At 44.4% G+C, this 22323-nt stretch overlaps 1 protein-coding gene across 13 annotated transcripts in view; it reads left to right on the plus strand.

Moving 5' to 3' along the window:
- Window positions 1–22323, plus strand: part of LOC129821229 (dedicator of cytokinesis protein 9-like) — a 115521-nt gene that overhangs the window by 76357 nt on the left and 16841 nt on the right. For 6 of the 13 annotated variants that reach the window (XM_055878644.1, XM_055878639.1, XM_055878640.1 and 3 more), the window contains exons 5-35: window positions 304–373; window positions 2784–2879; window positions 3172–3306; window positions 8140–8314; window positions 9452–9504; window positions 10067–10141; window positions 10254–10394; window positions 10937–11149; window positions 11272–11394; window positions 11848–11930; window positions 12350–12472; window positions 12854–12933; window positions 13077–13264; window positions 13552–13617; window positions 13736–13828; window positions 13963–14086; window positions 15296–15414; window positions 16253–16336; window positions 16463–16552; window positions 17629–17744; window positions 17963–18032; window positions 18127–18252; window positions 18358–18429; window positions 18999–19145; window positions 19306–19389; window positions 19486–19597; window positions 19972–20013; window positions 21249–21427; window positions 21525–21641; window positions 21734–21848; window positions 21968–22101. In XM_055878644.1, coding sequence (XP_055734619.1) covers window positions 304–373; window positions 2784–2879; window positions 3172–3306; window positions 8140–8314; window positions 9452–9504; window positions 10067–10141; window positions 10254–10394; window positions 10937–11149; window positions 11272–11394; window positions 11848–11930; window positions 12350–12472; window positions 12854–12933; window positions 13077–13264; window positions 13552–13617; window positions 13736–13828; window positions 13963–14086; window positions 15296–15414; window positions 16253–16336; window positions 16463–16552; window positions 17629–17744; window positions 17963–18032; window positions 18127–18252; window positions 18358–18429; window positions 18999–19145; window positions 19306–19389; window positions 19486–19597; window positions 19972–20013; window positions 21249–21427; window positions 21525–21641; window positions 21734–21848; window positions 21968–22101 — 3445 coding nt within the window. The remainder of the gene's footprint in view (window positions 1–303; window positions 374–2783; window positions 2880–3171; window positions 3307–8139; window positions 8315–9451; window positions 9505–10066; window positions 10142–10253; window positions 10395–10936; window positions 11150–11271; window positions 11395–11847; window positions 11931–12349; window positions 12473–12853; window positions 12934–13076; window positions 13265–13551; window positions 13618–13735; window positions 13829–13962; window positions 14087–15295; window positions 15415–16252; window positions 16337–16462; window positions 16553–17628; window positions 17745–17962; window positions 18033–18126; window positions 18253–18357; window positions 18430–18998; window positions 19146–19305; window positions 19390–19485; window positions 19598–19971; window positions 20014–21248; window positions 21428–21524; window positions 21642–21733; window positions 21849–21967; window positions 22102–22323) is intronic. The other 7 variants (XM_055878648.1, XM_055878650.1, XM_055878643.1 and 4 more) reach the window with 3 other exon arrangements.

Consider the following 22323-nt stretch of genomic DNA (forward strand, 5'->3'; position numbering starts at 1 on the left):
CATCAATTCCACCTTCTGCCCTGAGGGCAATGGTTTCCAGTGTCATTGTGCTGGAATTTACACACAAAACAAAGCTGCCCTGACCTTGAGACTTGCCATTGATGTCAACAGACCTTTGGTCAGTATTCAGTGTCCAGGGAGGGAAATTGAAATGTTTTCCTGAGGTGAATTCGTTCAGGCTTCGTATGTAAGTGGGACATGCGCATTACATTGGGTTTCATTTCTTAGATCAATGAATGACCTCTCAGAGATTAGATAAAATAATAATTGTTTAACTTTATTCACATCCTTGTTGTTTTACAGCAAAGTGTCCAGACCAGACAAACTGGCTGTCCATGTTTTTGAGGTGGATGAAGATGTCGATAAAGATGAAGTAAGTGAATGTTCTAGCTACAGTTCAGTGGAAGGTTACAAATAACAAACAATTTAGTTAATTTAGTTATTCCCTCGACTCTCAACCTTAACCACCTGCTCCATGTACAAATCACCTCAATACCCTTTTCTCCTTCTAAGTCTTCTAAGTCTTTACTGTAAATACCTGGACTGAACAAATAATCCTCCATACAGACAGACAAACAAGGTTTCCGCGCTCCGCTTTCAGTCCAGCAGCTTTAACGTTGCCAGAATGGCCACGGTATCTGATGTTTTTTCGCACTAGAAACCAGTCTTTCATAGAACACAAGCACCAGATCTTATTAAGTGATTTAATTCAGATTAGGAACTGATTTGGCTGTCCTGTTGCAATCCCAGTTGTGAAACGTCTCCGGCATGAGATGAAAGCGTCATTGGGTCTAAATAGCACATTTTAATGTGAAGTATAAAGTGTAATTAGCCGCCGGACTTTGGTTAGCTGGCCGCCTCTCAAATGGTCTCGGGTTCTTCTCTGCTCCATGTGTTCATGGCCCCCAGACTCCTCACAGCCCATGGGTTTGGCTCTCTTTGTTGTGAGCTAATTTATAACATTTCGCGTCTGCCTGATTATACAACTGTGAACTCTTAGCTAGAAACCTTTGGTCTGTGAACCATAGAGATGTCTGATTCTGTGCTGTGAACAGTCTAAATTAGTCTTTGTTGGCCTTGGAATAGCTTGTGCGAGTCAGTGCACACAAGGGAGGCTATGGGGTCACCTTTTTTCAAGCCAACCCTGAAGAGAGGCTGGATCACTGATGCCTGCAGAACCCTCAGAGGGACGGTGCTCTGTGGAGCATGACCGGAGGCAGTCTCAGGCTGTTGATGACACTGATGTTATACTGCCATCTATTAAACTGCTAGGGTCATGTTGACATTTGCATATGTCACATACTGTTCATTATGTCTTCTTTATGTCATGTCATACATGAGCAAATTAATAGGGATTCGAGTGACCTCGCTCACTTAACTGGGATGTAGGCAAATGGATTATTGAGCCGAGAGACTAGCCCAGGTCTCGGGTTCAGAGGTCAGGGCCTGACTAGTGAACCTTTCAGTGAACATTAGATCTGACAAGGAAGGGGCATTCCTTTCATCAGATAGACTGCCTGATGACAAGACCCCTCCCAGTTCACCCTTACCCTCACCTCACACACAGCTGTGTAAGAGCGTCCCTCACCTCCCACACAGCTGTGTAAGAATGCTCCCCGGCCCATCAGCCAAGAGCGTCCTAGCTACATACCCCTCTCCTCAGTTTGTCGCACGCAGGGAAGTAGGTCTGCACCGAGCAGATGATAGCTAAGGAAGTGAGCCATTTCTCCTGAAATCCCCAAAATAAATCCTCACACACATATACAGTACATGGAAACCTCAGCCCCAAGTCTGTTCATGTGTTTAATGACAATAGCATAGCCCCAGCCTGTGGCAATGTGACCAAAGTTAAAATGTTTATGGTCACATGTGTCATTGATTTATGAAATGATTATGCACTGTGTTGCAGTTTAGTTAATCTGGTTGGTTTGGGTGTTGCCAGGCAACATTTACAGAGCTTTGGGGTTCACTGAAAGCAAACACAAGTCATTTCTCAGCTCTCCTAGGGACTGGCGTATTCTGGTCAGTGAAAGATGAGTGGAAGCAGGCCCTGAATGTTTCCAGACCCTCCTCATATGAGTCGACGATATACTGGAAATATTCTGCTCTTTGCCAACACTTTGTAAAGCCATTTTATTGGACGAGAGAGGGAATAGGAATCATGTCATCTTGAAAACCCATTAATTAAATCCAAAATCATCTGGAACAATGGCTTTTACCTCTGTAGTCTCTCGAAAAGGAGGCTTAAACACTCTGGACATCTGATCGCAAGGACCTGAAGGAGACCATGCGAAGGGTAAAACACTGGTGCAGCAGCTCCTCTTCCCTCACTACCCCCCTAATTGATTTATTTACACAGATCATTACGTCTCCGTGGAATAGAGATGGAAGCCATGTGTCTAGTCATACTTGCTTTGTGCCAATGGTTTAGCTGGTTTTATGGTACCTGAGAACTGGGATGATATGGTCATGCCTCAGTGAAGAAGCCATTGAGAGGGGCTGTTTATTTGGGTTCATAGCGGTGGTTTGTTGTGTGGCTGGCTGATTGTTTGGAGTCAGATAGACCGACATTAAACTTAGCATTCTCTCATCTCATTTTCCATGTCTCCGATACTGTTGTTGTAACATTATCTCGACCACAGGATCAAGGGCCTCTCTTGAAATGGACAGTTTGGTAATGTTTTGGCAGAGAGTGGGCAGAGTGATGTTTTGATGTGGTACAGTTTGTGTATGTGTGTATATAGTCTTGAGTTTGTCTGATCCCGTGCTCATGTCTCTTCCAGGACACAGCCTCTCTAGGTTCCCAGAAAGGTGGGATCACAAAGCATGGCTGGCTGTACAAAGGCAACATGAACAGTGCCATCAGTGTCACCATGAGGGTGAGTGATCCTAATGACAATGATGACACTAGCTGTCTCTATTAGGAATGATTATTACACGGTGTGCCAGATGTGCAGTGATGATGAATAGTCAGTGCTCGTGTCTCCCGTGACAGAAGGATGGAGCCTGGTTTTCATTAATACCATTTCTCAGAAAAACTGATAGTAGTTTTGCAATATTAGGCTCTTGACTTCCTTCAAACCATGCTGCTGCAATTATCCGTGCCAAAACCGTGCCTCTTGTTGTCTAATAATAGAAATGATTTTTTTATTGTTGTATTCTACTTTCTAGTCTTTCAAGAGGAGGTATTTCCATCTAACCCAGCTGGGTGATGGCTCTTACAACCTGAACTTCTACAAGGATGAGAAGATCTCCAAAGAACCCAAAGGAACCATCTTCCTGGACTCCTGTATGGGAGTTGTTCAGGTAATATAGGAAACTCTGTGTCTGGGATTGTGCTTTGATTACACCACCACACCAACATTATATTGGATAGGTCATCCAGCCAGACATACTTCCCTTCCAAAGTATTTTACTTCCTATAATATATTTACCCATGTGGAATGTTATATGATCAGTTAAACTCGGCACAAGTTAAAGCTAGCAACAGGGAACTAATGAGGAAATGTGTCTGTCTGTATCACTGCTGGGACCTTTCTCCAATCCCCACCTAAAACCTGAGCTTACTCCCTCCTCCTCCAAGGTCATAATTTACTGCTGACTCTCAGCTGCTGAAACAAGGTGAATGCCGATAACATACTACCATGCACTTTGCAGCAGGCTAGCAATCAATACCACATGCTATAGCTAGCAGGCGCACATTTCCAAGTCCCAAGATGGGCTATAAGCATTAGTGTCTTCTACACACAAATGGATGGAAAGGTCCTGCTTTTACTTACCAAGCATTCAGCTGACATTAATCAGATACTTTAAAAGGAGGTACACTATACATACAAAATTATGTGGACACCCCTTCAAATTAGTAGCTATTTCAGCCACACCTTTTGTTGACAGGTGTATAAAATTGTGCATACCACCATGCAATCTCCATAGACAAACATTCAAATTAGAATGGCCTTACTGAAGAGCGCAGTGACTTTCAACGTGGCACCGGCATAGGATGCCACCTTTCCAGCAAGTCAGTTTTGTCAAATTTCTGCCCTGCTAGAGCTGCCCCGGTCAACTGTACGTGCTGTTATTGTGAAGTGGAAACGTCTAGAAGCGACAACGGCTAAGCCGCAAAGTGGTAGGCCACACAAGCTCACAGAACGGGACTGCCGAGTGCTGAAGCGTGTAAAAATCATCTATCCTTGGTTGCAGCACTCACTACCGAGTTCCAAACTGCCTCTGGAAGCAACGTCCGCACAATAACTGTTCATCAGGAGCATCATAAAATCGGTTTCCATGACAGAGCAGCCGCACACAAGCCTAAGATCACCATGCGCAATGCCAAGCATCGGTTGGAGAGGTGTAAAACTCCCCGCCATTGGAATCTGGAGCAGTGGAAATGCGTTCTCTGGAGTGATGAATCACGCTTCACCATCTGGCCGTCTGACAGACGAATCTGGGTTTGGCGGATGCCAGGAGAGCGCTACCTGCCCCAATGCAGAGTGCCAACTGTAAAGTTGGGTGGAGGAGGAATAATGGTCTGGGTCTGTTTTTCATGGTTCGGACTTGGCCCCTTAGTTCCAGTGAAGAGAAATCTTAATGCTACAGCGTACAATGACATTCTAGATGATTCTGAGCTTCCAACTTGTGGCAACTGTTTGGGGAAGGGCCTTTCCTGTTTCAGCATGACAATGCCCCCGTGCACAAAGCGAGGGCCATACAGAATTAGTTTGTCGAAATCGGTGTGGGAGAACTTTACTGGCCTGCACAGAGCCTTGACCTCAACTCCATCGAACACCTTTGGGATGAATTGGAACGCCGACTGCAAGCCAAGCCTAATTGCTCAACATCAGTGCCCGAACTCACTAATGCTCTTGTGGCTGAATGGAAGCAAGTCCCCGCAGCAATGTTCCAACATCTAGTGGAAAGCCTTCCAAGAAGAGTGGAGGCGGTTATAGCAGCAATGGGGGAACCAACTCCATTTAATGCCCATGATTTTGGAATGAGATATTTGACAAGCAGGTGTCCACATACTTTTGGTCACAACTCATTTGTAAGATACATTTTTTGGTGGGATTTGGAGGATGATGGGTAAAGAGGGTAAAGAGCCTCAGATCCACAAAGTCCCTTCTACCAGGTGGCTGATGAGACTAACTAGCAGATATTGTAAACAAGTTAGAAATGATTTCAACACACTTTGCTGTAGGCTACTATTTACTAGTAAACAAAAAATTATGAGTGTCATATAAAATGTATTTACCTCACCCAGTATTGTAATCAAAACTTACCAGAAAGCATGTAGTCCTTGGCTCAGGCAGTGTAGTAGTGTGGGCTCAATAGCATCGCATTAGTGTGCAAGATCTTGAGAATCAGCTGTACATGTGATGGAAGAGTGCACTGCACATGTGATGGAAGAATGCACTGTACATGTGATGGAAGAGTGCACTGTGCATGCAGAAGGTTGCAATTCCATTGAATTGGGGATAGTTTAACCAAAATATGCCACAATACCTAAAATTGCCTTATGTGTATCCCACAAAAAAAATTTGGGATGAATTTAAGCAAAATTCCCAAATTCCATGGCTTAACTTCCCATGGAAAATTTACGGAAATTTTCTGGAAATTTACTGGAAAGTTTCTGACCCTTTGCAACCCTAATGTACAGTACGTACGTATGTATCCGAAAGCGGGTCAAGCTAGCTAAATTTAGCCAACCAGATGTGTCCCTCCACAAAGTAAACAAAGATGGTGGTGCCTCTGTAAAAAAAGGTTGTTTGGTAAATTCTGTTTCCTGTTAGTTGTCTATGTATTCTATCAACTCCACTCTGGACAGGTCTGTGTTTGATTTTTGTGGAGGATTCACATTATATGGGCAAGATAATATTCCTAATTGTAAACCACAACAGCTGGTCTTGGGATCTGCTCTTGATTAACTCTGCAATTATTGGCATATGGAGTGACGTCATACTCCCCCTCTGGCCCCAAGCTCGTTCAGCATGCTTTGCCCTGCTCTTTTATGATAGGCCATCACACATGAACAGGAATACATACACACTCGCACACACAAACTTATTGAGGCTATCCACCTGACGGCCCTGTGGCCAGCTGCCTGCCGGCCGTCTCTCTGAAGGGGCCTCTTGAGCCTCTCTCACTAGGAGGACCTGCTCTGTGTGATCTGTGATCTCAGGTCTGGTGTCCTGTCTCCAGCCATTCTCTTACACCCCCATCGTAATCCTTCCCATCCCAGTGCTGCTCAAACTTTCCATGATGAGAGAACCAGAGGATGCTTCCAAGATCCTCATCTCCCTCTGCGTAATGTATGGAGTTGAGTTACCAAGGCTTTGTGTTCTAAACCAGTGGGTTAAATTACTTAAATAAAAATACTTTAAAGTATTACTCTTTTTTTTTGTGATATCTGTACTTTACTATTTATATTTGACAACTTTTACTTCACTTCACTACATTTTACTGGGTGACCTTCACTTTTACTTGAGTCATTTTCTATTAAGATATCTTTACTTTTACTCAAGTATGACAAATGGGCGTTTTTTTTAAATTATCCACCACTGTCCTAAACACCAGGCCTGCATATTTCACTCATTTGCATCGTTGGAGTCCTTGCTGCTTAAGGGTGAAGTTAAGACAGTGGTATTCAAAGTCAGGTCGTGGGGGAACTGCAGTGGGGTAGCCAAAAAATGGGCCCATCAGAAATTCTGGCACAAAAAAACGCGGTCCCCGCTGAAAAGGTTTGAATAGCACTGCGTTAAGGATGGATTCACAACCTACAGAAATGAATGTGGCTCAGTAGAGTGATTATCTGCTCATATCTCTAAGTATAAAACTTTTACTCAATGTTAATGTGTTATTTTGAGAATATATAGAAAATGTCTTCCTCCTATCTCTCTAATAACCCTGGTTATTAATCTGGTGATGATGAATCCGCTCTGATTCCTATCCCAAACACCCCCATATCTACTGTTTACTTTACTGGTCTTGAGCTAATGACCCTCCCTACCATCCTCCTCCCTCTCTGCAGGATGAAAGTCTCCTCCTTATTGCAATAATAACCATGGTGGCTAACGCCTGGCCTAATGTAATGCAGTGCTTTATCAGAACTCCCACGTGGGCCAACTCAGTCCATGATTTATTTAGAAATGTTCCGGCAATGTTTTGGGGAGGTTGTTTACACAACAGCGGAATTACTGCACCTCAGCCTCCCTCACTTAGCTCTCCGGGACGTTTTATGTTAACTCCGTAAGGATCAAAGCCTGGATGCATACTGTAACATTACTCAACTACGGTGGTTAGTTTATGGTGGCTGACTGAATCACCAGCATCGGGAGGTTCTGAGGCCCACCTGAGGTGGTGACATCACTCTGGCTGGCTGATTTGGGGGTCGTAGGTCAACTCCACAGCTCGGGCCCAGTGCTGCTGACTGACTCCCTCAGCAGACCCAGTCCCTTTATAAGAGCTCAGCTCCAGTCCTGGCATCACTACGCTTTTTGTTGCGCATATGGAAATACTTTCCCTCTTCCACCCTGCTCCGCTGTGTGTTCACTCTTATGGTAGTAAGATGGGGGTTTTTCTCCTGCATGTCTCTTTTTAACCATCACAAAGAAACACTTTTTAAAGCTTTCGTAAATATAGGATTTATGGACGATGATGCTATCGTTGTCAAATATATACACATACCAGTTTTACTGTTTCCTCAACCTAGTGTGTGACTAGATGAAATGTGCAATGAGGGAGAGGATAGGAGTTGTTTTCAGTAACGCATTCTTCAAGAAATAAATCAGAAAACTAAGCAGGAGCTGCCTTCTGGTGACCTGACTAAATATTGGATGTTAACTTTGGATGGTGGATCGGAACGTTTGATTCACAGTTGGGCATTTGTTTTTCGACTGTAAGAAACTCAGGCCCACTCGACCTGCGCACACACTGTAATCGTCATATTTTCAAAAAGTCAACTCAACTTGTTTTGTGTGATGCTACGGCTTAGTTTTTTTTATGAAGAGCACGTCCCTCGGTATTTGTAGTTGACCCTTGCTCTCTAAGCAAACTGTTGCTATTCCTTAGCAACTTCCACTCCAGCCCTACATAGACAATGATGGTCTCACTGAGTTTACTCCTCCTCTGTGTGTCTGTCTGCAGAATAACAAGGTGCGGCGCTTTGCCTTTGAGCTGAAGATGCAGGACAAGAGCACGTACCTGCTGGCTGCCGACAGCGAGGGAGAGATGGAGGACTGGATCAGCACTCTCAACAAGATCCTCCACAGCAGCTTCGAGATCGCCATGCAGGAGAAGCGTAACGGGGACATCCACGATGGTGTGTTTGTGTGCTCTGTCTGTGTGCGTGCATGCTCACGTGGGTTCATGGGATGGGAGGTAATGAGAGACATAGACGGGCATTAGATTTCCTTGTGAATTCTGTTTAAAACATCATCCACCAACAAAACCCCTAGTACAAGGATACTGTGCTTCTCATGGTGCCAGTAAAAGAAAGAAAACATCCCAGGGATCACTGCAGTACACTTATCTGCCTGTCAGGGAAAGGAATGTGTAAATAAGGTGTACTTAGGCCTGTTCTACAGTCTGTAGTTTACAGTATGCCACAGAGAAGAGGATGTCTTTGGCCTGCACCCTTTAATCACACTCCCATGTAAATAACCCTGTTTTAGCGTATTACATTTTTACATTTACGTCCTTTAGCAGACGCTCTTATTCAGAGGGACTTACAGGAGCAATTAGGGTTAAGTGCCTTGCTCAAGGGCACATCGACAGGTTTCACCTAGTCAGCTCGGGGTTTCGAACCTGCAACCTTTGGGTTACTGGCCCAACCACTTAAGCGCTAGGCTACCTGCCGCTCATATTGATGGCATAAGCACCACATTAATTGAGTGTAGTTGGCTCAGAGTAGTTTAAAAACACCTAGGAGGTAGATCCGAGAGGACAGTGGTATAAATACATAGACTAGATCCTGTACAAGCTAATGCACATCATTAGCATTCTTGTCTGTCTATGTGGCAAACAATACCAGTCAATCTGAACTCGGTGTTTACGCCCACACACCTCCCAGACACCTCCTTCTCCTGGTCTGTGGTGGTGCTGTAGCTGGAGGGCCACCCAGGTTTTTAATACTCCCCTCCTGTCTGATCCCAGGCCTGAGCCAGGAGGAAAGAGCCATGTCTGCACAAAAGAACCCCGCTAATCTCAGTAACCCCTCAGCTTTTATTAATCACGCTCTCCTAGGGGGGAAACAACCCTGGTACCTCCAGGATCTGATCTGAGGCCTGCTCTGTTCTCAGGGCAGTCTAAGTCACTGTTTACTCTACTTAAGTGTTAGTAGCGTACGATTTAAGGAAGAGGTGTGGTTAATGGAGTTGTAACCTATGAAATAGTGGATTTGTTGAACCGTGTGTTGGCTCTGTTTCCAGTGAGTGCTCTGCTCTCTTTTCTATTGCAGATGACGAGCTGGGAAAGGCAGATGGTTCGCCTGGGAGTATGGACAGCTTTCAGGTAGGTCCTGTCTTTTCACTAATGCGCTGCCTCAAGCATAAGAGCCCTACAGGGCCTGTTCACATGAGACATACTGTAGGTGCACCATGAAATCACTTCACCATGGGAGGTAGGGAGCAGCCAGTCAGGCCTCTCAGAGGAGTGTAGCTGCCTCTACAAAAATATATTTATTTAGCTTTAACTCTGCTTGTGTTTAGATAAGCAACTCATTAAAAAAAAACTATATTCTCTATCTCTGGTTAGACATACACAGACAGATGACAGCTCCCGCTGTTTGAAAAGTGACCAAAAAAAGGAGAGGAACCAAAATCTAATACGTTCCTTTAGAGAAAAGCTACAGTATGAGATTTCCATGGCCATTTGCTGAAGTACTCAGTGCTTGTGCAGACTTCAACGGCTGGGTTTCCAGTAACGGCCTGGGCTCTAAGGTGGACATCTGACTGTCTCCTAGGAGCACATGTCCATGTGTCAGCCCTGAAGAACAGTCTGCCTTTTTCAAATAATAAAAGCAGTTCAATTTTAAAACCTTTTGCTTAAGGAGGTTTCAATTTCTTGTCCTCAGAGTGCAAGAGATATTGAATCGAAAATGAGGAACGAGACCAGATTGAAACTGTTCACCTTGGACCCTGACACACAGGTTAGTAACTATCAAGTTTCCCTAAAGGTATTTGACCACCCCCCCCCCCCCCCCCCCCCCCCCCCCCCCCAGCTCCAAATGTTGATTCAAAATCCCTTTTTTGTATCTTTAGAAACTTGACTTCTCAGGGATTGAGCCTGATATAAAGCAGTTTGAAGAGAAGTTTGGAAAGCGCATTTTGGTGAATTGCAATGACCTGGCCTTCAACCTGCAAAGCTGTGTAGCGGAGAATGAGGAGGGACCAACAACAAACGTAAGCCAGATGTCCTATTCAGAGTCCTCAATGAGTCAGTGCTCAATTTGTACAGTCAGTGTGTTATCATCGTAGTGTATAGTATCTGCTCTGGAGAATGGATTAGAGAGCGAAAGAGAGGGGTGGAGGGATCACATCTCTAGCCTATGTCATCACTGCTGTTTGTCTTTGTTAAGAGGGAGCACTGGGTTGGCATAGTAACCAGCCGAGAGCCACGGTAATGAAGGAAGGAGCTGTCTAATGGAGGGCAGTTTCCTGCTGTCACACACAGCAGGCTGTCCAGTGCCAAGAGAACATGTCAACCTGTTCAGAGAAACACAGACCTGACAGATACAGACCTGACAGATACAGACCTGACAGATACAGACCTGACAGATACACAGATACAGACCTGCCGAATACAGAAACTTGGCATAATGACACTGTCAGTCCCTTGTCCAACCTTCTGGCTCACTATGTCATCACAGTGCTCATCTATAAATGGCGTAGACTGGAAGTTCATTCTCAGACTCTGTTGTTTAAACCTTTGCTTAATTTTGCAGGTGGAGCCGTTCTACGTGACCTTGTCGCTGTTTGACATCCAGAACAGCAGGAAGATCTCGTCGGACTTCTACGTGGACCTGAATCACCCATCTGTCAGACAGCTAGTGCCCAACCCCAGCAGCCCGTACATGAACGGGGGAGGAGACGCTCTGCCGGGGGCGCAGAGGGGGGTCCACGGCCTGCCTGAGGGGGCCATGCAGTACCCCAGACAGGTGAAGAGATTTTAGAGATACTAATCTCTGTACAATCTTTTGAGTTATTAATCTCTCAATATGACCATGTGGTTTTCGAGGTTCACTCATATCTGTTATGACTTGGTTTTCTGTCTCCACAGGGAGTGTTCTCTGTAACGTGTCCACACCCAGATATCTTTCTGGTGGCTCGCATTGAGAAGGTCCTGCAGGGGGGAATCACCCACTGTGCTGAGCCCTACATGAAAAGCTCAGACTCCACCAAGGTACGCTCTGTACCAGGCCTCTGTATCACAAAACGCAAAAGTCAATTCCCCCACGCTCAGCAAATTTGATTTGATTATTCCACACATAACAAATGAGAGAATCATCCATGTCATAAGTGCTGGATGGTTACAACAACACTCCACAAGCATTGGTTTTGGCTATACAAATCTGGTTACGTGCTGTTAAAGGGGGTACAACGAGCAGTAATGGGATCCGAGAGAGAGAATCTGAAATGCATTAGGGACCGTTTTCAAGGTGCGTGTGTGTGTATGCATGCTTGCGTATGTGTTTGTGCACGCTTGCGTATGTGTTTGTGTGTCCGTGCCTGTTTGTGGAGATTGGCAGGCCTCAGAGCTAACTTAATGAGATATGCTGGAGTGCTGACCATCACCTCTGTCTGTGTTGTCAGACCAGCGTGGTTTCACTTACACACTGTTCCTCTTTCCCACCAGGTGGCACAGAAGGTCCTGAAAAATGCCAAATTGGCCTGCAGCCGGTTGGGCCAGTACAGGATGCCTTTTGCATGGGCCGCCAGGTACTATTCGGTTACTAACCTGAACTGATGTTTAAAGTAAGAGATTATTGACAGATGTTTTACCTTTTGGAATATATTTTCATCAGTAGAGAAATTTGACAATATGTAAGCAACGTCTACTGAATATGGCATCACTTTGAAAGGATAGAGTACAAAATGTCTAGATGAAATGAAAAAGGCACAGTAAAGGTAGGGAATTTCCTATGTCTGTTTTTCCCTTTTTGGCACTGGTAAATGTATCACTCTTCAATGAATTGTGGAAAAGCTCAGTACCCATGGTGTCTGGAAAGAGAATAAAGGTGTCACAGGATACCAGACCAGGGGAAAAAAACCTGACAGGAACATCAGCAGATCTTTGTCCAGAGACCTAGTGGAAACAGGCCTGGGTTTTAAAGATTCTCATCTCTCCTTCCCTGCAGGACTCTGTTCAAAGATGCATCGGGGACGCTGGATAAAAGTGCTCGTTTCTCCGCCATCTACAGACAGGACAGCAACAAGCTGTCCAACGACGACATGTTCAAACTGCTGGCTGACTTCAGAAAGTTAGTAACTCTCCTACTGTCTGCAGTTAATGGAATTCAAAATGTAGTTCATTGTTGAGGTACTATATCTTACAGAAATGTTGAATTTGGATTATTCTTGCTTATTCGGAATGAGTACGGTGTTATAACAGTGGGTATTTCTTAAGCTGAATCCCATATAGCGATTTGTTGGCTGAAGAGACTAGATGGTCAGAGATTCTCTTTCACAATGAAAGCCTGTACCCCAGATGTTTTCCCACCTTTACAAATATTTGGTTCTCCTCTTTGGTTCTGTCTGTTCACAGGGTAGTTTCCAGGCGGCTTGCCTGTTTTCCATCAGGTCCTCCTAGGTAGATGATAACAAAGGCATTAACCGCTGCTTATTTTGCTTCCCCTCCCTAGGCCAGAGAAGATGGCCAAGCTCCCTGTCATCTTAGGAAACCTAGACGTTACCATTGACAATGTTGCCCCTGACTTGACAAGTAAGCCCTCCAAACTCAGCTCACACTGGGAACATGAAAGATGAAAGCTGTTTCTCTTCACGTCAGATTGGTCTGATTGTCTGTCGGCTGTTTATTTGACCCCCCCCCCCCCCCCTCTCTGTTCTGTGTCTGCATGTACGTAGGTTGTGTTACCTCATCCTACATTCCTGTGAAGACTTTTGAGAGCAGTGAGAAGACGAACATCTTCTTTGAAGTAGAGGAGTTTGTTCCCTGCATAGCCAAGTGCTCCCAGCCGTTCACCATCTACAACAATCACCTCTATGTCTATCCCAGGCACCTGAAGTACGACAGCCAAAAGTCCTTCACAAAGGTATAAACATTGACCCTACATTTCTGTTTGATCAAATTATGTGCACTGTACATTGACTTTTAAATCATTAATCATATTTTGACGCAGTCTGTACACTGATGTGGTAAACTCCACTATTTGCTATTGCATTTCATATGACTGCATAGTAGTGGTAAGGTACTTGTAACTTGTCCAACTTTCTCTGAGAGAGAAACTTTGCTCTAGACAGTACAGCAGAAATGTGTTCCCGCCAGCATCTTCAAGTAGGTCAGCTTTGTTCTGTCTGTCTCCTCTCTCTCTCCCCTCAGGCTAGAAACATAGCTGTCTGCATCGAGTTCAAGGACTCGGATGAGGAGGAGGCTGTTTCGCTCAAGGTAAGCTCCTAGTCATATGACTCCTTCTGGCAGAGTTCCTGAAGCCACAGTGTCATTTGGTAGCAGAAGAACTGCGTACTACTTAGGTGAGTAAACGTACTGTTGTTATTACCCACAGTGCATCTATGGTCGACCAGGAGGACCCCTGTTTACCAAAAATGCATTTGCTGCAGTATTACATCACCAGCATAGCCCGGAATTTTATGATGAGGTACGTTGTTATAACAAGCCAACCTGGCCATCTTTATACAGACAGCTCCAGTCACGATTAGTGAGCAGACGAAGCAGTGTCAACATGTATGCTTGCTAACTCATAAGGTGTATATTTTTGTTCCTGTCCCTCAGTTTAAGATGGAGCTTCCCACCCAGCTCAATGAGAAGCACCATCTGCTGTTCACCTTCTTCCACGTCAGCTGTGACAGCAACAGCAAGGCCAGCACCAAGAAGAGAGACGTGGTGGAGACACAAGGTATTTATTTATTTATTTATTTATTTCACCTTAACCAGGTAGGAACAAGTTGTCATTTACAACTGCGACCTGGCCAAGATAAAGCAAAGCAGTGTGACCAAAAACAACACAGAGTTACACATAAACAAACGTACAGTCACTAACACAATAGAAAAATCTATGTACAGTGTGTGCAAATGTAGAAGAGTAGGGAGGTAAGGCAAAAAATAGGCCATGGAGGCGAAATAATTACAATTTAGCATTAACACTGGAGTGATAGATATGCAGATGATGATGTGCAAGTAGAGATACTGGGGTGCAAAAGAGCAAGAGGATAAGTTACAATATAGGGATGAGGTAGTTGGGTGTGCTATTTACAGATTGGCTGTGTACAGTGATTGGTAAGTAGCTCTGACAGCTGATGCTTAAAGTTAGAGAGGGAGATATAAGACTCCAGCTTCAGTGATTTTTGCAATTCGTTCCAGTCATTGGCAGCAGAGAACTGTAAGGAAAGGCGGCCAAAGGAAGTGTTGGCTTTGGGGGTGACCAGTGAAATATACCTGCTGGAGCGCGTGCTACGGGTGGGTGTTGCTATGGTGACCAGTGAGCTGAGATAAGGCGGGGCTTTACCAAGCATAGACTTATAGATGACCTGGAGCCAATGGGTTTGGTGATGAATATGTAGCGAGGGCCAGCAAACGAGAGCATACAGGTTGCGGTGGTGGGTAGTATATGGGGCTTTGGTGACAAAACGGATGGCACTGTGATAGACTACATCCAGTTCGCAGGTAGACACCAGACCCAGGATTAGGGTTGCAAAATTCTGGGAATTTTCAATAAATTCCCTTTTTTTAATATATATATATATATATTATCCTGGTTGGAGCATTACAGATTTCCTACTTATTCCCTCCTGATTTCAGGCAATCCTCCAACCGGGAATGACATTTTGCAACCCTACCTAGGATACAGCCCTCAAAGCCTAGATCCAGTGTTAAGCCATGCAGATTCATTGTATCCACCCTGTTTCTATCCATTGCCCTCCCCAGTATAACAATTTGTATCTGTGCCAGTTTCCATTCTTCCCTATTCTCCCAGTGCTGAGTCACTGTTGGGCGTGACCATAGAGATCCTAGTAAATGAATTAGTATTCTAATTCCTAATTCTATGGGTATGACACTGTCTGTGAGCAGACTGACAGTCCTGTCTCTTGTCCTTGTCTCTCCCCAGTGGGTTACGCCTGGCTGCCTCTGCTGAAGGATGGCAGGGTGATCATGAATGAGAGTCACGTCCCCGTGGCTGCCAACCTGCCCGCTGGCTACCTCAGCTGTCAGGACGGTGTCAGCAAGGTAGCGCTCCCTTCACTCCCACAGATACACACACTGTCCTTCTCCCTTTCCGTGGCTCCTTTTTTTATTTTTTTATAAAAACAATTTGAACTAGGCAAGTCAGTTAAGAACAAATTCTTATTTACAATGACGACCTAGGTTAACTGGCTTGTTCAGGGGCAGATTTTTACCCTGTCAGCTCAGGGATTTGATCTAGCAACCTTTTGGTTACTGGCCCTACGCTCTAACCACTAGGCTACCTGCTGCCCCGTCCTTCATCACCACAAGACTGAAAGAACATAATGGGTTTAAAGCAATCGGATTTAAACCTATCCAGTCATTTTAGATCAGTAAAATCAAACCTATTTTAGCCGTGAAAGAAAGTAGAGCCGTGAGCCACAGACTTAACCTTTGTGTGTAGTGCCCTGCCTGTAAATTAGAGTTGGCACTGTGGGGATTACTTGTTGTCTGCCTCAAGGTTGTGTGAGATGTACGCTTTCACCTTCCCTGATTGGATAATTACAACAGTGTGACCAAACAATATTAAGCTAATTGCATGAGAATATATGTCTGAATTATTTACTGATGTGAGTTTCAACTTAATGTTGAGCTTTAGATCTGTTCTCAGCGTTGTTTTGGATCAACCTACGGTAAACTTAAATGCCTTTCATTTTGTATACGTTTCTGCAACTACCTCCCCCTAACAAGCAACGTTTGAAGTATCTCCTACCCTCTTGTGGCATTGCGACAGTGACTCCTATCACGGAGTGCCGTTTTAAATACATCACCAATACATGTTGCGTGATCCAGTACAAAACCAATGTTTTTATGATTAAAATATGTCCTCTGTCTCACGCAGCAGCATCCTGAAATCAAATGGGTGGATGGAGGAAAACCTTTGTTCAAGGTGTCCACTCACCTCGTCTCCACAGTGTACACTCAGGTTGGTATCATTTCACAGATTAGCTCAGGGACACAACTGACCCAGGATTCTTAAAGGCTTGTTCTCCATTGTCTGTTCTAGAAATCTTGTGTTCTAACATCTCTACCTTTTTTCTTTCCTCTGTAGGATCAACATTTGCACAATTTCTTTGCCCACTGTCAGAGCACAGAGTGTGCAGCCCAGGTGGCGGCAGGAGAGCTGGTCAAGTATCTGAAGGTAAAGCAGTAACTGTGGCACCTCTGGGTCTGACAGACATGTCACATCTCTCTCCCCAACACCTGTCACCCATCACTCTGATTTCCTCAGGATGTTTAGAAATCTGTGCTTGTTTCCTCAGGCCGGGGTGGGACAATGCTAACATGACCCTAGGCTCTAATCCACGGGTGCTCTCTCCATTGTCCCCCTGTGGACATCGACATTTTCAGATGCATCTCTGGGGTGCTCATGTAAACACACGAGTCCACAGCACACAAACAATTGCAAGAGGGTCACACAAGATCAGGATTTAGCAGAGAGTGTTTCACTGGCAGGTTGCCAAATTATTTGGCTGGCTTTGGCTGTGTTAGCAGCCCCTACAAATGTAGGCTCTTAATTTGATCACCTTGTTACAGGGGAACTTTCCTGCAATGTTGCGGTTTAAAAAGGCTGCTGAAGTTTTTAACTTCCACTTTGAAATTTTACACTTGATCTTCTTATTGTTTATTTTTTATCAACCCCTACAAAAATGTCCATTAATTATAATCCACATATTTCAAATTTCCTGTTGCCACAGGATTATTTTCCTGCTCTAGCAAACTGGCTCAAATTAAGATCCTAAATAGCCAGTGATGCACCAGTTGCCCGCTCTGCCTCATTCCAGGATAGACGTGTTTGTGTGTGATTAACACATGCTTATTCTCAGGTGTGTCCTGTTATTCTGTGCGACTTCCGTTTCCTCTTACGCAAGCTTGTGTTGGGTTTTTTTCCGCCTCTTTTGGATGTGGGATGGAACTTTCACCCCCTCATAGACTCCGAGACTGATTAGAGCCAGGATGGGAGGGAATGTTTACAGTACGCCACCAAGCATTTACGTTGAAGCTGATTCTTGTTCTCATGTAGCCTTGTTTTATTTCCCCCTCAGAATAGTTTTATTGTTTTAAGTCAATTCTGATCATGCAGTTAAACCTGTCTAGACATTTGATGTGCTTGTGGATGATATTCTGTAGGTTCAGCATTTTAGCTGGGATGGGAGCACAGAAAAACACAATGCCTTGAGCATCTGATTTACTGCATTCTCCCCCCACCCACCTCAGAGTCTTCATGCTATGGAAAGTCACGTGATGGTTAAGTTTCTGCCCACCACTCTCAACCAGCTGTTCCGGGTGTTGACAAGTGCCACCCATGAGGAGGTGGCCGTCAACGTCACCAGGTCAGTAGTCTGGCTCCCAAATGGCACCCTATTCCCTGTCTAGTGCAATACATTTGACTAGGGCCCATAGGGAAACTATATGGGGAATAGGCTGCCGTTATGCACGTAGCCATAGACATGGTACACTGGGTTCTCTATGTGAAGCCTGAGTATTGAGACATAAACCACAAACATGTTATTATTGCACAACTCTTACACATGCTTTTTGCCCCGTTCAGAGTCATGATTCACATTGTTGCCCAGTGCCACGAAGAGGGGTTGGAGCACCACCTACGATCATATGTCAAGGTAATCGTCATACTGGTCCATTTACTTAAATGGCACATTTTCTTATGCTGTGTTTCTAGAAAAGCTTCTTTTTTTTGTCTCTTTCCTCGTTCAGTATGTGTTTAAGACCGAGCCATACACAGCCACTGCCACGAGAACAGTACATGAGGAGCTGGCCAAAGCCATGACTGCAATTCTAAAGCCTTCCACAGACTTCCTCACCAGCAACAAGCTGCTCAAGGTAATAGATAGCACAGCATTAGTGTGGAAAAGGAGGCTATGGACATTTGCATCAGGTTTCATGTTGGCATTGATTTGTATTTGTTTCCCTATTTCTGTTTCGTAGTACTCCTGGTATTTCTTCGAAGCCTTAGTGAAGTCCATGGCCCAGTACTTGATTGAGAGCAGTAAAGTCAAGGTAAGTCTGATGTGACACTTTACTAAGCCAACTAAGTCTTCCTTTTTCTTTTAATAGAAATGTCAGCTTATCAGTGATAGCTCCTAACATGCACAGCCATGTGGGCTGCCACATTCCTCCCACAGAATAAACACAGCCATAACTAACCATCGCCTCAATGCTATCCACAGCAATCTCTCCTAACCAACCATAGCCCTGAGTTTCCTCTCTGGCATGGCCATGTATAATCAGGAAGCTGCTGTAGGAACCATTAGGAGTGTGCCACACTAAACAGAGGAAACAGGGACACTCCATTAAGGATTCCCCCTCTGCTGTGGTTTTGTGGTGGTTCTCTGGGATGGCCTCTCTCTGGGAATAGCTGTGGTGGGATCAGAAACACAACAGCAAGTTGTTGTTGTCGCTCCTCAAGCACCACATTGGAAATTAGTGTTGTATATGAATTTCATGTGTTATCCTCTTGGCCCTACTGTAATACTAACCAAAAAGGTAATTCAATCAAATAAAAAATGGACTGTAACACCACGGACAGTGACAGCTCTGGCGTTAACAGCTTGTCTCTTGTTTCTCAGCTGTCCAGGAACCAGCGTTTCTCGGCCGGCTTCCACCACACGGTGGAGACCCTGGTCAACATGATGATGCCCCACATCACCCAGAAGTACAAGGACAACCTGGACGCAGCCCGCAACGCCAACCACAGCCTGGCTGTCTTCATCAAGGTCAGCTGGCGCCGTCTGATTGGCTAGTCTAGCACCGTTGGTCCTCCTTGTAGTCGGTTCTGGATAGTAACAATGTATTGGTGTTCATTAGAGGTTGATGATATCCTCTGTACTATACTGAACTGTATGTGGGAATGTCCTTTCCTTCCTGTGTCCACAGCGCTGTTTCACCCTGATGGATAGAGGCTTTGTCTTCAAGCAGATCAACAACTACATCAACTGTTTTGTGCCCGGAGACCCCAAGGTAGTTATCATGATTTAAATAAATACGATGAGTCATTACAAATGATAGTCCACCACTAGACCTTTTGTTTCTTACACTAATGTGCTCTTTTTTCAGACTCTGTTTGAGTTCAAGTTTGAGTTCCTGCGTGTCATATGCAACCACGAGCACTATATTCCCTTGAATCTGCCCATGCCTTTTGGAAAGGGGAGGATACAGAGATTTCAAGGTGAGCACATTTCTATCGTTTGGGCAAAATAAAAGCGACTGTATGCAGGTATACCAGGGTCATATGAGGTACATCTATTGAACTAGAAGCACAAGGCTTTTGTAATATGAAGTTTTGAGGGCTGTCTGCCAAAGGCTCTTGTCCATTTTTACATAGAGTGTTTCAGCAGATAGGGGATTCAATCGTTTCTCCAGCAGCATCTTGTCGAACTCAAGCACAATACCCGTACTGTCCAAGTTCTGTCAGCCAAATGTCATAAAGACACGTTACAGTATATCATGTACTGTTCTCTTTGTGTTCTTGCTACCTCTGTTTTGGAATAGAGCTTATTTGTTTGTTTCCACTTTGTTCCTCTTCTCTCTTTTGCCAATTAGCTTTACTTTCTCCCAACATGGAGTCATACAGTAATCCTGTAGGTAGGTTCAAGGTGTGCTGTCTGCTTGTCCTGTCAGAAAAAAAAATACTTTGACCCCCCCCCTTTTTTAATTATGACCACATAGGCAAAAGAATCCCCTTGAACAACTCAATTGAGTCATTCATTCAACAGCGTCATCGCATACATTTGGTGTGGATGTAGAATGATTCATTTGTCTCTCCCATGTCTAATACTAAATGATAAATCATAAAAATGATCTCTGTCTATATGAACTGTAATTGGCTGTAATGAGTGTGTTAGAAAAGGTATGGGTGTGTGTACGTTTTAATTCTTTGGACTACAAAGCGTTCTTATTTCTGTGTCAAGGGTTTGGATTGTGCGACTATAGCAACAGGTTTGTACTTGAGGGCAAAAAAAAAAAATCCCTTTTTTTTTTTCTTCAATTTAACATTTCGGAGGTGTTTACATTTAAAATGTGCATGTAAACCAATTACAGCTCATATTGAGGCTAATAGTGGATGTGACATTTTAGCACCATCATTTCAGTACACCTTCTGTGTGTCACTTGTGATTTGATTTGACTTGTGCCTCATGCTCTGTGAAGCGATCAGTTTATTTGCCGGTCTGTTACCCATAACAATCACCCTGCTTGCTAACTGTATCTGTTTATTCACTGCCTGGTCCCCGACTCCTTTAGACTCATAATTACCAGACAAATTGCCGATCTGTGTAGCATAACAGAATGTAAGCTCGTGAGCCTTCCAGGATGGTTGTACGAGGTTATGACTCCTGTCTGGTTGTCTATTTTGACTGATAATCTCTGTTATATACATTTTATTGGAATACTTTAGAAAGTCATCATTTACAACCACTCTTCTTTGATTTTAGTTGTGTATTTTTTTTTATTATTTTATCTAATCAATTATCATAAGTGATCATGAAAATGGAATCATATAGTAGCTCACTGTAACCAATATGTGTTATCCTATCCTTACGCAAATAGATTATCAGCATGTATTGGGGTTGTTTTGTTGTTGGTTTGTTTGAATACTTTATCTTGTTGGAAAAGTTTCTCAGCGTTGGAAATAGTTTTGTGGCCCTGATTACAATCTTCATTAGAGTTTACGTGCAGTTGAACTTCATTCGGATGGCGCCAGTCTATTTAAGGGCAAAGGTCGGCTCAGTGCTACACTGGTGGTATTGTTTACATCGGGGCAGATAGTTTAGGTTCAGGACTTCCTCCTAAAGTTTGTCTCCTGTTTGTCCTCCTTCCAGACCTCCAGTTGGACTACTCGCTGACAGACGACTTCTGTAAGAACCACTTCCTGGTTGGGCTGCTGCTGCGGGAGGTGGGCGGGGCCCTGCAGGAGTTTCGAGAGATCCGTCAAATATCCATCCACGTGCTCAAGAACCTGATGGTCAAGCACACCTTTGACGAACGCTACACCTCCAAGGTAAGCAGACTAATTCTCCCTGCCTCTTTCCTCTAGTCGTTTCGAAATTCATCATAAGGGACAATGAAGTTTAATCAGAGCTTTATCTCTATTTCAGAGCCAGCAGGCTAGGTTGGCAACTCTCTACCTGCCCCTGTTCGGTCTGCTCCAGGAGAATGTCAACAGGCTCAATGTGAAGGAAGTCTCCCCATTCATCATCAACCACTCCAACAATGTAAGGCTGACATCTAGTGGCTGACTACCACCACAACTCAAAGGCCCTACCTGTAAATGTTTGGCTTTACTAATGGTCCAATTTCCTTTCAGAATGGAAGAGATGACCCACTCTTGGGCAACTCCATGATGATGACGCCTCCACGCTCCAGTACTTTGTTAGACAACAGTTTGCACAAGGATGTGTTTGGGGTTATCTCTGGCACCGGTGAGATTCAGTCTGCTTTTGGCAGGCAACGATATGACACTCGACTCATGTTGTCCCGTGGCGATTGAGCGGCATGCGGGCCATGAGTTTAACTGTGCTGTTGTCTTTGTGTTCTCCAGCCTCCCCCCACGCGTCCTCCACCCCCAACATTAACTCTGTCCGCCACGCTGACTCCCGGGGCTCCCTCATCAGCACTGACTCTGGCAACAGTCTTCATGAGAAGAGCAATGATAAGACCAACTCTCTGGACAAGGTACAACTCCATGGAGTCAGAGTACAGCCACTGTCATGGACTATTACTTAAAGTTGATCATTTCTGCTTTCACTTATTGAGGGTGTAGCCTATGTCTGTTGCATGTGTCCAACTGGCACATGACCTCCATCAGGATATCAGATCACTGCAGTGCTGTTAGTCCATTTGGGCTAGAAATAAATGTGTACGAGTCAATATGAGTTGAGCAGCTATTCAGTGAAT

This window comes from Salvelinus fontinalis, chromosome 23 (assembly GCF_029448725.1).
Source record: "Salvelinus fontinalis isolate EN_2023a chromosome 23, ASM2944872v1, whole genome shotgun sequence".
In the NCBI taxonomy this organism is placed as follows: Eukaryota; Metazoa; Chordata; class Actinopteri; order Salmoniformes; family Salmonidae; genus Salvelinus; species Salvelinus fontinalis.